Consider the following 13,466-nt stretch of genomic DNA (forward strand, 5'->3'; position numbering starts at 1 on the left):
ATTGATTCTTTAAACTTTTTGAAATTTACATATTCTTTTGACTGAGTTCAAACTTATCTATTGTTTGAAAATATTTTTTTAAAAATTTTCTTATTCTTTTTTTTTTTAAAAGAAAATAATCCAAATATATGGTTTGATTTGATCGGTGAAATTTATACTTACTATTAAAATCAATTAAACCCTCTGATTTTTTAATTATTTTTCAAGATGATTCTTTTCACTAATGTATATGGTAATTGAAATTGAATCGAGGAAATGAGGATTTGACCTTTATAATTTTTTGTTTAATAAGTTTGTGCTAAATTTCTATCTTATCCTACTTCAATAAAAATAACAAAAATAAAAACATTTTAACTACTTTAAAAGTAATTGAAACGACCCATGAAATTAATATTTTGTATGAACAAGGATGAAAACTTGTTCGGAAACGAATGAGCATGGCTCATAAAATTTAACAAAACTAGTTAGAAAGATGTTCGTGATTCAGCTAATAAGCCACTTAAAATTCAACTAACAAAACGAGTCTTACGACCCAAATTTTAAGTCTTCGAAGTCCAAATGGAGATTAAAAAGATGAAAGCAAAAATAAATAAAAATAAAATAAAATAATTCTAAAAAGAAAATTTAAATCAAAATAAAAACAATACCACCAAAATCAATTATAAAATAAAAATAAATTTATTACAAACTAAAAGTGAGAAAGATTTATTGGGATTTTTGCAAACTAAAATTAAAACAATCTAAAGGAATTAAAATAAAGTGTTGAAACGTGGTTTCCTTACTTTTTAAACATTACTGTTTGTTTGGAGGCGCTTTAGATAATAAAAGGATGTTAGATGGGGTTTCTATATTCTTCATTCCAAAGCTCACAAATTCTTTCGAATTGCAAACTTTCAGATTCCAAGGATACAAACATGGCAGAATTCCTGTGGACCTTTGCCGTACAGGAAGTGTTGAAGAAGACGGTGAAGCTGGCGGCCGAGCAGATCGGCTTGGCATCAGGATACGAGGAGAAACTCTCTAAGCTGAAGGACTCTTTACTCATGGCGCAAGCCATCTTAAGGGATGCTGAAAGAATGAAGACAAACCTTGAATCCCAGAAGCAATGGGTGAAGCAGCTTGAAGATATCATCTTCGAGGCTGATATTTTACTCGATGAGCTTGCTTATGAAGACGTTCGACGCAAAGTGGAAATCGAAAAATATAAGGTGGTACGTAATTTCTTTTCATTCTCCAAAAATCCCCTTGCTTTTCGTCTCAAAATGGCAAATAAAATCACAACTGTGGCTAAAAATTTGGCCGACTTTAATTCTACACAAAGTCCATCGGGATGTGTTGCTACAACATCTAATGAAGCTAAAATTGATCTTAATCAAACTCGAGAGACAGACTTATTTCTAGATGAAATTGGAGTTATTGGAAGAGAATCTGAAGTATCAAATATATTGGATAAACTACTTGCCCTCAATAACCAAAAAACTCTAGTTGTTTTACCCATTGTTGGTACCGGTGGGTTAGGAAAAACAACTCTGGTGAAGGAGATTTTCCATCANTTAAAGATTATATTGATTCTGTTACTACATTAATTACTACAAGTTAGTGTTGAACGGGAAAAGGTTGATTAGGTTTGAAAACCAAATCAAAACTAAAGTGAAAAAAAAAAAATAAAAAAACAAACTAAATCAAGCTGCATGTGAAACGTTTTAGTTCATCATTTTATCTTTATTCAAATTATTATTCTATTTTATGTTTAGACATTTAATTATGAAATATTTAGTTTTTTTTTTAATTAAATTTCTATGTTACCATACTTTAATAAAAATAAAATAAGAAAAACCTAACTTTCTAACAAGTTAGAAAAGAAATTGAATCAATATATGAGTGATAAAATTAATATTTAGTTTGAATTAAGTTAAAAAAAATGTTTGGAACTAATTAGTATGCCACTTAAAATTCAACAACTAGATTAGAAAGTTGTTCTTGATTCAACTAATAAGCCACTTAAAGTTTAGCTAACAAGTCATGATTCAAATTTGATCGTGACTAAAAAAAGAAAAAGAAAATGAAATAAATAAAAGTATAAAATAAAATAAAATAAAATAACATGAGAAAATCCGAAAAAATTAAACAAAAATAAAGATAACACCAAAATGAAATAATAAAACAAAAGTTCGATTACAAGAGGGCGTTGTTCAATTTATTACAAACGGAAAAAGGGTTTGCGATACAATTACAAAATGAGATAAAAAAAACACTCAATTATAAAAATGAATTGATGCTTTGTAACAACCCCTTTGTGACAGTGTAGCTCTTGGATGCTTTTCCACCTCAACCAACAGCATTCCAATATCTGAAAACAAAAATAGAAATAAATAAATATATAAATATACCAAATATGCTCTCATCGCATCGTTGATCTAGTAAGCTACTACAGGCTTTTCTCTAGACTCTAAAAAGATCGGGCTTATTTCTAAAGCTATTGGAGCATTAGGATTTTAAACTAGACAACGAGATTTTATCTTACCTGTTGTTCCAACAAAATAGAATAGTTTTGAAGGAACTCAATTACAACTTATATTATACTTTATTAGAGAGTAGTTGAACTTTATTTATGGAACTAGTACCTCTTATGCCTTTCTAAAAAAAAACTCCAAATCTATTGATACCATGTAAGACCTATAATGCCGTGGAGAATATAGGATTGAGGGCAGCATAAAAAGTCGGAGCTAATAAACTTGAGCTAGTAGAACAAGTTACTCACTTCATAGTAACTTTAGGAGAATGATTAGTAGACTTGGCCTATGAAGTAACCTTGAGAGAATTATTATTAGACTCGGTAGAATAAATTACTAACTTATGAAGCAATTATAGGAGAATTGGCGGTAGTTGCCAAATTGTGGACCAAGTTCATTTGCTTCTTTTACTTGTTTCAACTTATTTTGATCCAGGGTCATATCCAACCTTTGGTATCAGAGCCAGGATGTTGAAACAAATGTCATCACTATAGAAAGTCACTTTAGGAGAAGTGAAATTGATAAAGAGAGGAAAAGAGGGGAGTGTAACGCTCCAGTACTCGCTACTCACGAAAATTCGGACCGTGACCAAAAAGAAGAAAGTAAAAACAAACAAAAATATAAGAAAAGAAAAAAGAGGAAAAGATAAAAATACCATTTAATTAAAATAAAAGAAGGGAAGTTTTGTTTCAAGATATTAAACGGGATTCAAATATAAAAGGTGTAACGCCCCGTTAGGTTATATATAATAATAATAATAATAACAATAATAATAATAATAATAACAATAATAATAATAATAATAATAATAATAATAATAATAATAAAATAAGCAATAAAAAAAAGTAACTGACCACCCCTCTTTTAATCTCCACCCTACCCTAAAATACCTCCTCATCGGTCATCAATAATTCTAAAAACAAAACAGAAAAAGAAATAAAAAGATTTTATGGGGGAGAAGAAAGGCAGATAAATCTTCTGGCAAGAAAGACCATTTTCTGGAGAGAAGAAAGGCAAATAGATTTTCTAGGAGAAAAAAAAGAAATAATGGAGGGATGATTAGGCAGATAATTGAAGAGATGTCATTTTAAAAGGTTAATAGTCAGATCTACCTTTTCCTTTTATTGTATGGAGATAATTGAAGAGATGTCATTTTAAAAGGTTAATAGTCAGATCTACCTTTTCCTTTTATTGTATGGAAGGATATGAAGAGATGTCATTTTAAAAGGTTAATAGTCAGATCTACCTTTTCCTTTTATTGTATGGAAGGATATTAGTATGTTGCAATTATTTAGATCTGAGTTAGAAATGATGATATCTTAACCCAAGAATCAATTAAAATTTGGTAGGGGAAAAAAATACAAACAAAGAGGAGAAACTGTAAAAACAAATCAAACAATCAAAAGAAGGGAAGAGAAAAAAAAAACAAAAAAACTAAAAAACTAAAAAAAAAAAAGAAAAAAGAAAATTAAATCGATCTAAAATGGTTAAGTTAGTTGCATAGATATTTTTTTAGGAAAGAAATGAAAATCAAATTCGATTGAAAATAGCCAATACAATAGGCAGAATTAAAAAAAAAGGAGGATTACTGATATTATTAGGAAAGAAAACAAAATCAGAATGATATTTTTTGGAAAGAAAAGAAAAAATTCAAAATCCTTATCGAATTAATTAGAATCAGATTTCCACCTAAAGTTATTTTGATTTTACTCGGCAGTTAGAAATCATATCAGATCTTTGAATGAGATCATAGATCTTCTCTTTATACAATTATTTAGAATTAGATCTCCCCTTCACTTACTAAACTGTTAGAATTAAATAGGAAAGAAAAGAATTAAACAGAGAAGAAAAGAATTAAACGAGAGGTTTGGAAAAGAATTAAACCGAGAGAGAGGTTTGAAAAGAATTAGACAGAGAGAGGTGAAGAAAAATATATATATATATATATATATATATATATATATATATATATATATATATATATATATATATATATATATATATATCTTTAATTAAGTACATAAAAGAAGAAAAGAAAAGAAAGAGGTAAAGGAAAGGAAAGGAAATTATATATATTTAACTAATTAAATACAGAAAAGAAAAGAGACAGTGATGGAGGAAAATAGAAGATTTGGTGAACAGAAACAATTTTACAGAGTAAATACATAGAGTAAAAGTGATGGAGGAAAATAGAAGATTTGGTGAACAGAAACAATTTTACAGAGTAAATACATAGAGTAAAAAAAAGAATAACGAGATATATATATATATATATATACAATACTCATAAAGTCTCTAATGCTCACATGGAGTTTAACACATGGACCATTGTAAAATTTAGAGAATTGAAATTGATGTCATGGTTCATATAGGTTGGCTCGGATACAAAGAAAAAAACCGAACTTGATAAATTAGGGAATACTTCGGCTAAGGCCAACCAGGTGAGTGGTCTTACAATAGGATATGCTAAAAATTGTATGAGTTATGATGATATATGAACTATGTCGTACGATGCGGCATATGAGTTATGATGATGTATGAGTTATGATGATGTGTGGGTTACAATACTTGATGATGTTACTTGATATGTTTGATGCACTTTGTGGCAATATGATAAGTATGATGATTGCATGATGTTTACCTTAATATGATGATGTTTTTCATATTGAGCATGCTATATGATGATGAGTGTCATATTGCATCATGTCGTTAGATCGACATAGGACACAACCCTAAGAGCGTGAAAATGATATTAATATAAATATCCACGAGTATGTGTTACCTAGAGTAACAAAGAGATGAGATTAGAGGGTTGTGTCAGAAGATACATTATGATGGATTTAGAGGGACCTCATGCATATTGTATGTTCATAAGCATAGGGCTACTTCCCCTAGAAATGATGAGTGCGGACGCGCACCATATGATGAGCGCGAATGCGCATAGGTGCGAATGCACACAGATGAGGGTGTTCATGAGGCGCATGACACTATGGGGTTCCGCTGACCTCCGGACGTCGCTACAGATTAGCTTGACCAGAGGGTCCAGGGGGTGTGCGAGCGCCCTGGAGATTCACACTCGCACGTGTGAGTCGTGTGTAGGGAAGTACTACACATCCAATTTATCCGAGACTGGAGGCCACCCCTAAGATGATTAGAGATAAGTCCCTAAATCATGATTGCATGTGTTTGCATTAGCATGGCCCCTATAATGGGGCCACTTATTGAGTATTCTTTGAAATACTCAGGCCGTGTGCCACATCATTTTTCAGGTAAAGGCAAGGCGCACTTGTACGGAGGACGACGACATCACGAGCAGAGACTGTGGCACGTGCATAGGGTAGATTCATATTTAAATTTCTAGTCTTAAGTTAGAATAGGTTGTTTTGCATTTCATTGTTTTAAATTATTTTGTATTTGTTTTTGTTTTCTCTAAATTTCAGTATTTCATATTTAAACACGTAAAACCATGGCTGTGTTTTCCACAGAAGAGGTTGTTTTAAAAGTGTTTTTGAATTTTACGTTATAAATTATGTTCATGTAAGAATTATATTTCTGCATTATAGATGAGCATGAGACGTTAGTAGCGACTCTGAGTATGTGAAAATTTAGGGTCGTTACAAAAGGAATATACAAAAGACTCAAAAAGATGGAAAATGGATTGACGCTGCGGAACGACCCCCTCTGTGACAGCACAGCTCTCGAACGCTCCTCCATCCCGACCGACAGTCAGCGAGCACCTGAAAAAGATAGGAAAACTTGGATGAGTATAAAAATTATACTCAATAAGCCACCTACTTATAGACTCTTCAACGCATCCCAAGATTAACAGGTTCCCACGTGGTTCTAATTGGCTCTAGGACATCTGGTGTTGGTCTTATCCCATTGGGGCTTCTCTGGTTCTCTGTCTTTTCTTGTAATCCCTAAGAGCTCCTTATACTGAGCTGTAATCACCGGTGTCTCTCTATGAGGCGCTACCTCTGCATAGCATTTTGAGACTATATGACATCTTATCTAGGGGTTTGCTGAGTACCTCCTAGGCCCATGATAGTCCCCCTTATTGGGGGTGCGACCCAACCCTTTCCCATGTAGTTAATGGGTTGTGCGACATGGGGACACTTTAACCATGTGAAACCGCTAGGAGCAGTGAGAACTGATCAGGAACCCTTGGTCATCCCACAAAGCTATTGATACCGTTCACACAACTAGCAGCCTAAGAACACTCCTAACGTACTTGATTTGTTGTGGTTATCTGTTAAGCTCCCATGGAAAGGTTAGATCTAGACTCAGTGTCACTTATAACCACGAATCACTAATCTTATCTTATTAATGGGTCTTGGGAAATAACTAAGTTTGCATACAACCGTCATTTAACATCATCATACATATTTTCTGCAAATTAAACATACATGCTCAATGAGGCGATAACATCCATCAAGCACCTGATCGCAGAGTTCCCAAATTCACATCCTCCTTTCAACACAAATTAAACATATGCATATATATAGCGGAAGCTTAAAGCATAATTGCAACATTCAGATAATTCTCATAATGCTTCACATAATACACTCATACTCATAATAATTGGACTACCTAAATTCATTTATGGAAAGCAACCACCAAAAGTAAATTCACCAGCGAGCATTCATGTCAAGCGATTCCTACAAGTATTGCATTCTAAATACCATGTGGACTCACATGATTGACGTGTGCCCTTTTGTTTAACGTTCCTGTGCAAATAGGTGTCTAAAAATATTGATTTTTCCCAATTAAGTCCTAAGTCACATAAAAATATGATTAGAATTGAAATCGGGCAAACAAAAGTCGAATAGGATGGGTAATAGTACCTCAAGCGCTCCCATGCGCCACCACGAGTCACCACGCGCCACTACGCGTCATCATGCGCCACCAAGTTTTATACTTACTTATGGAGTAACCTTAAGAGAAATATTAGTAGACTTAGTAGAATAAGCTACTAACTTATGGAGCAACTATAAAAGAATCGGTAGTAGTTACCAAATTGTGGATTAAATTTTGTAATTGAGAATTGACAAGTTAAATAAATAAATATATTTATTCAATTCAAATCGTTTATGAATTAGACAAGAGCATGTGAAAGACAAAGTTGAAAGGAAACAAAGGATGAAATGACATGGTGTGAGCTGTTACCCACCCAACAATTGTTTTAAAAGTCGAGTCATCTTCCATATCAATTACGAATTTCGAAAAATAGTGGAGGCCTTGATAGATTATTTTATAAGGATTTTCTTTTTGAATTTTCCTCTAAACGAAAGATGTTTGTGGATGAATAAGAGAGTGATATCATCCATATCATGTTGTTACAAACATCTTTGGCTATGCTTAATGCCCACTGAAATGTTCAATTTGTATGTATTCTAGATGTCATATGTATGGAAATTCTAATTACTTTTGTTGGAGTTTTCTTACTCAACCTAAGTAAAAGTGTAATTAGTTTAGTTTTCACCCGAACAAAATTAAATTTAGTATTTTTACGATCAGTATACTTATAATCTCACCTTAGCTTTAGTCAACTTGTTATACGAATAGATTTTTAAGATTATCTGTACCAAGGAGTTGAATCAATAACTTCAATGAAGAGCGGCATAAAATTTTACAATGAAAACATTTTAAACCAATATTTTAAGTCTCTCAAGCAAATGCATTCGACAAAAAATTGTCTCAGTTTTTCTAAACTGGTTCAAATGGGCTCTATTTTTCCTAATTTTGTTTCTAACAGAGAAATTGATTTAAATAGCACGTCTTTGAATGGTTGAAAGTAGACTACTTTAGAAAATAAAGTATTAAATGTCTTTTCAACCTTTTAAAACTTTTCAAACATGAATTATTATTCTAACTTTTGGTTGGAATCCACATTTGGTCATGTCTAGATGTTTAATTGAGATTAATATGGCATAGAAATTGAATAAGAAACTCTTAAAATTTAAGGATTCGGTGTGAGTTAATAAGCTTGACTTAGCAAAAGGAGTTATTAACTTTCAGAGATATATTAGAAACATCTCACAGTTATTGATTTGAAAGTTTAGGGAATTGATTATGAAATCTCCACTATAATAGGTATGTTATTTACTAGAAAAAATTTAATGAAGCAGATATGCTCAAGGTTACTCTATTCATAACCTCTCTCCTCTCAAGTTGTTTTCAAGCTTCAGTTATTTGTTTCTGACATATTGGATCGTGAGTAATTTCTAACACTATTTTCTCGTAGCGCAAGCCATCCTAAGAAAGTTGGTGTTTTACTCGATGAGCTTGCTTATGAAGAAGTTTGATGCAAGGTAGAATCTGGAAAAGGTGTGATGGTAAGTAATTTCGTTTCATCATCCAAAAACATCAATCTTTTTCGACTCAAAATGGCCAATGAAATCAAAGGTGTAGCTAAAATGTTACATGAACATGACTCGAGAAAAAGTTGTGTGGGATTCATTGCTACAACATCTAAAGAAGCTCAAACTAATCTAAGCCAAATTGTAGAGATGAACTCCTTTCCCGATAAAATTAGAGTTATTGGGAGGAAAATTGAAGTATCAAATATAGTGGATAAGTTCCTAGCCCTTAAGAATCAATAAATTCTAATTGTTGTACCCATTGTTGGTACCCATGGTTTAGGGAAAAAAAAGCTTTGGTGAAGGAGGTTTTCCATCATGAAATGATAAGGAAGAATTTTGATACTTTTATATGGGTACGTGTGTCTGATCATTTTAATATAAATAAAATTTTAAGAGAAATCTTGAAAACCTTAAATACTACTTTTTGGTGGCTCTCATACTTCAATAGCAACAAAAACTCTATTTTCTTGTGCTTAATTATGATTGGAATTTACATCTCAATCTATAGAATGAGTTGAGGACTTGTTTGCTAAAGATCAATCAAAATGTTTAAAGTACGGGGAGTGAAAAAGTAGCAGAAATTATGGAGACAAATTATAGACATCATTTGAGGTACTTACCAGATGATCATTGTTGGTATTTATTTGAAAAATGTACATTTAGAAGTGTATTACCAATAGTTGGTGATGTAACTTGGGAAGAACTTGTTAAAAAATTTGGTGGCAAACCCTTGATGGTGAAAATGTTAGGAGGAATGGTAAAATCATTCAAGAATGATGTGGGACGGATAGAATTGCATTACAAGATGAAAATCATATTTTATCTACAGTCAAATTAAGTATGTACCGTCTACCATCTTCCTCATTGAAACAATATTTTGCCGATGGTTCAAATTTCCCACCAGACTTTCTCTTCTACAAGAAAGAACTTATTCAGACCTGGATAGCACAAGGGTTTATTCAACTATCCAACTGACACAATGTAATAATGGAGGATATTGGAGCAACATACTTTGATATTTTGTTGTCTCGCTCATTGTTTCAAGATGTTATCAAGCATGCGAGAGGCAAAATAGGCAAAATTATATTTGTAAGATGCATGATCTTATACATGAAGCCACGTGCACTATTTCGAATGATCAAAATTTGAGTTCAGATAAATATCTCAAGGTGAGAAAGATCTTTCGATTAGCCAAAAAATACACTCTATTGTACTACAAATGTAACCTTTGACATTCGCAATAAGATGGAACTTCATCTACTTGCACGTTTTAATTTTAGAATTTATAAGTAAATTGTCAAATTCAATCGTTAAATTGAAACATTTGAGGTATCTAAACATTTCACGAACTTTAATAGATGTACTCCCAAAATCTATTGTTTTACTTTAATATGTACACCTTAAAGTTTCGAGAGAATACAGCTTCTCACTCACACAGTTCGAGAAAGTTATTCATTAATTCTTGTCCCAAGTTAACGAATATTCCAAACATATTTCCAAGCTAGGAAGGTCCTCCAAAATTTTGATCCCTAGAGATTTATTTATATGGAATTTTGACAAAACTACTAAACTCATTAAAACATTGCAGCATGTGAAGATTTGTGCATAGCCTACTTTCTTGAGGATCTTTCCCCTTCAAATTTGCAAGGTTTTTTTAGACTTACATAACAAGTTCATTGGCCAAAGGAAGAATTGTGATGGGAGTCCATTCATACACTTTAATTCGCTTGAAAATAATTGAAAATCTTATATCGTGAAACAAAAACTAAATGTTTAACACAACTTCTTAAACAACGTGAGCATCTCACTACTTTAAGATTGTTGCCTGGTGAGTCTTTTAATGGACTTGAATCTTTGTTAGAATGTTTAGGAAACATTACATATTTGGAGACATTGGTGATAGTCAAATGCAAAAATTTGAAAAGCTTGTCATCGAAAGAAGCCATGTCAAATTTTACTGGATTGAAAAAATTCACAGTGTTTCAGTGTTCCCAACTTGAACATGGTGAAGGGAGCTTTGAACTGGCGAAAGTTTTCCATGTAGCACGTATTCATGTATTCTAAAACACTTATTTATGTTTGTTTTTCTTTTTTTTCTTTTTGTATTTTTTTTAATATTTACATTAGTCTAAGTTAAATTATAATTTTATTCCATGTATTTGAACAATTGTATTGACTTTGTTTACTACCGTTTTCACGATTCAGTTTGAAAGCATAATCGATTCAATTAAATTATTATTATTATTATTTTTTTTTTGTAATTTTGGTTTCGATGGTATTTATAAAAAGCTGTATTCTTTGTTTATATCCTCTAATGATTCTCTTGATAACATTTTGATTATTGTACAAAGTAGCGTGGATGTTCATCATTTTATCTTATTAAAGTAACAAAGGCACGCATTATTACTGTATTTTATTTGAAGTTTTCGAGGTTCACGAATTAACATTTTCTAAATAATGCATAAATGAATAATTTAGACCTTACTTCCTTGGAAGAACTACAAAATATTATCATAAGAGAATTTTTGTGGAGTTTTGGTGGGGGTGGAAGGGTTGAGGAAGATAGTGAAAGTAAAGGGTGAGAAAATTGGTCTAGCATGGGGCTTCGAGAAAGAGCTCTCAAAGACGAGTGTATGAAGATAAAGGTGATCCTCACCACACATATGATGACCTTGCCTATATGAAATTGACAATCGATGACCTTGCCATTCTCTCCTTAGTCAAAATTCTAACCTAATTTTCAAGATGTTCTCTATTGCTGGAGAGTGACACGAATGGTTTGTGATTTTTTGTTTAGTTGCTGAAAAACAATTGAGAATTGTTTCAATCTCTAATGATTGAAGTATCAAAGAGGGCAAGGTCCTGTAGCACTAGTCGATTTTATCGATAGTGATTTAGCTGGAGACATTGACGATAGAAAAAGCACTGTAGGAATGACGTTTTATCTCAACGAAAATTTATTCTCTTGGCAATCTCAAATGTAGCGAACTGTGGCACTATCATCCTATGTGGCTGAGTTCATGGCAGCAATTGCGGTGCCGTGCCAAGCATTGTGGCTGAGAAATTTGTTGAGTGAAGTGACTATAAGTGAACTAAAGCCGGTAACTCCCTACGTCGAAAAAAAATATGTGATTGTACTATGAAGAATCCAGCATTTCACGGATGCAGCAAACACATTGACACTCGCTTCCATATCATTCGTGAGTGTGTTCAGATGAGAAAATTTTTTGTGGAGTCCATATGTATTAGAGAACAACGTGCATATTGTTATTTTTGGCCCCTTTATTTGTTTTGACATTTTTCGATCGTGGGCCATTAACAACACTCTATGGATGTGCCATGGTCTCAAACTGCAGTGTCATTGTCAGCCGTACATGTATGTCTTGCCTTTACATGAAATAGAAGTATTACGTGGCTTGAGTATTTTAAGAAATACTCAGTAAGTGACCCCCTATCGCGGTTAAATGCAAACAGATACAATTCAGGAGTGGAACCTATCATAGCAGTCTATTTCTTACCGCAGCTATCATAAGTGGGCAATTGAATGTGTACTTAATTTTCCTACACACGGCCCACATGTGCAAGTATGGATCCACCAGTCAGTTTAATCACCTCCTGGGCTTTTTTAAGTCAAGCGGGCATTCTCTAGTAGGTGTTGATGTCGGACACATTAGGAACAGCGACTGTCATGGCAGCAGTATAGTAAACATAATGATCGTTGTCCTATCTTGTAGTGTACTCGTCCATACTAACGTGAAAGGAGAGAGGGTATCCACCAATGCATGATCACACAATAATACATGAAATCCCAACATTTTCCCTTTTTTATTATCATATACTACAACTCTGTCAGCATCTTTCTTCATATCATATCATTTATCGTATCTTCCACACGTGTATCAGGGTTGTATTTCATGCCAATGTGTCATTTTACATGTCAATCATATAATATATCATTCATGTTCCACATATGTTATATCATATCGTTTTCATGACTTTAGACGTAACAATTCACATAATACACATATCACATCATATCATATATCATGACAGTCACATAACATATCCCCAGCATGCCTTCATCACATCATATCTCAACCTATCATATCATAAATTCATTGCATACAACATAATATTCACGTATCATATCATATACATATCATTTCATAATAGTTTGCATATATGGGCATATGCTTGTGAAGCCACATGTTATCATTCAACATACAATTATAATCAAACCGATGGTAGGGTCACTTACTTGGTTGTCCTAGACCGAAGCTATTACGATCCTTTGATGCTGGCTTAACGTTGCTCTCTGAAATTTAATTTTGTCTAAGAAGTCCAACATATACATTAGAATTCTACTATGGAAATTAAATTACCTAATTCTTTATAAAATAATTTCAATTTATTCCTAATAATTTAAACTAGCTAATTTTATATAAAATAATTTAAATTTACTCTCAATCATTTAAACGAGCTAAGCCTAATTATGCAGGAATACTTTAAAATTAACTAAAAAATTTAAATTATTTTGCATAAAATAATTTAAACTTACTCTTACTAATTTAAACTACTAAACTTAATTACG

At 32.4% G+C, this 13,466-nt stretch overlaps 1 protein-coding gene across 1 annotated transcript in view; it reads left to right on the forward strand.

Moving 5' to 3' along the window:
• The first annotated feature begins 857 nt into the window (after positions 1 to 857).
• The window catches only part of LOC111440073 (putative disease resistance protein RGA3), a 34,210-nt gene continuing 21,601 nt past the window's right edge, over positions 858 to 13,466 (forward strand). Inside the window, exon 1 of the mRNA XM_023077456.1 lies at positions 858 to 1,552. Within this exon, the coding sequence (XP_022933224.1) occupies positions 915 to 1,552 (638 nt within the window). The 5' untranslated portion in view covers positions 858 to 914. The remainder of the gene's footprint in view (positions 1,553 to 13,466) is intronic.

The sequence above is a fragment of the Cucurbita moschata genome, unplaced genomic scaffold, assembly GCF_002738365.1.
Source record: "Cucurbita moschata cultivar Rifu unplaced genomic scaffold, Cmos_1.0 Cmo_Scf00134, whole genome shotgun sequence".
NCBI lineage: Eukaryota > Viridiplantae > Streptophyta > Magnoliopsida > Cucurbitales > Cucurbitaceae > Cucurbita > Cucurbita moschata.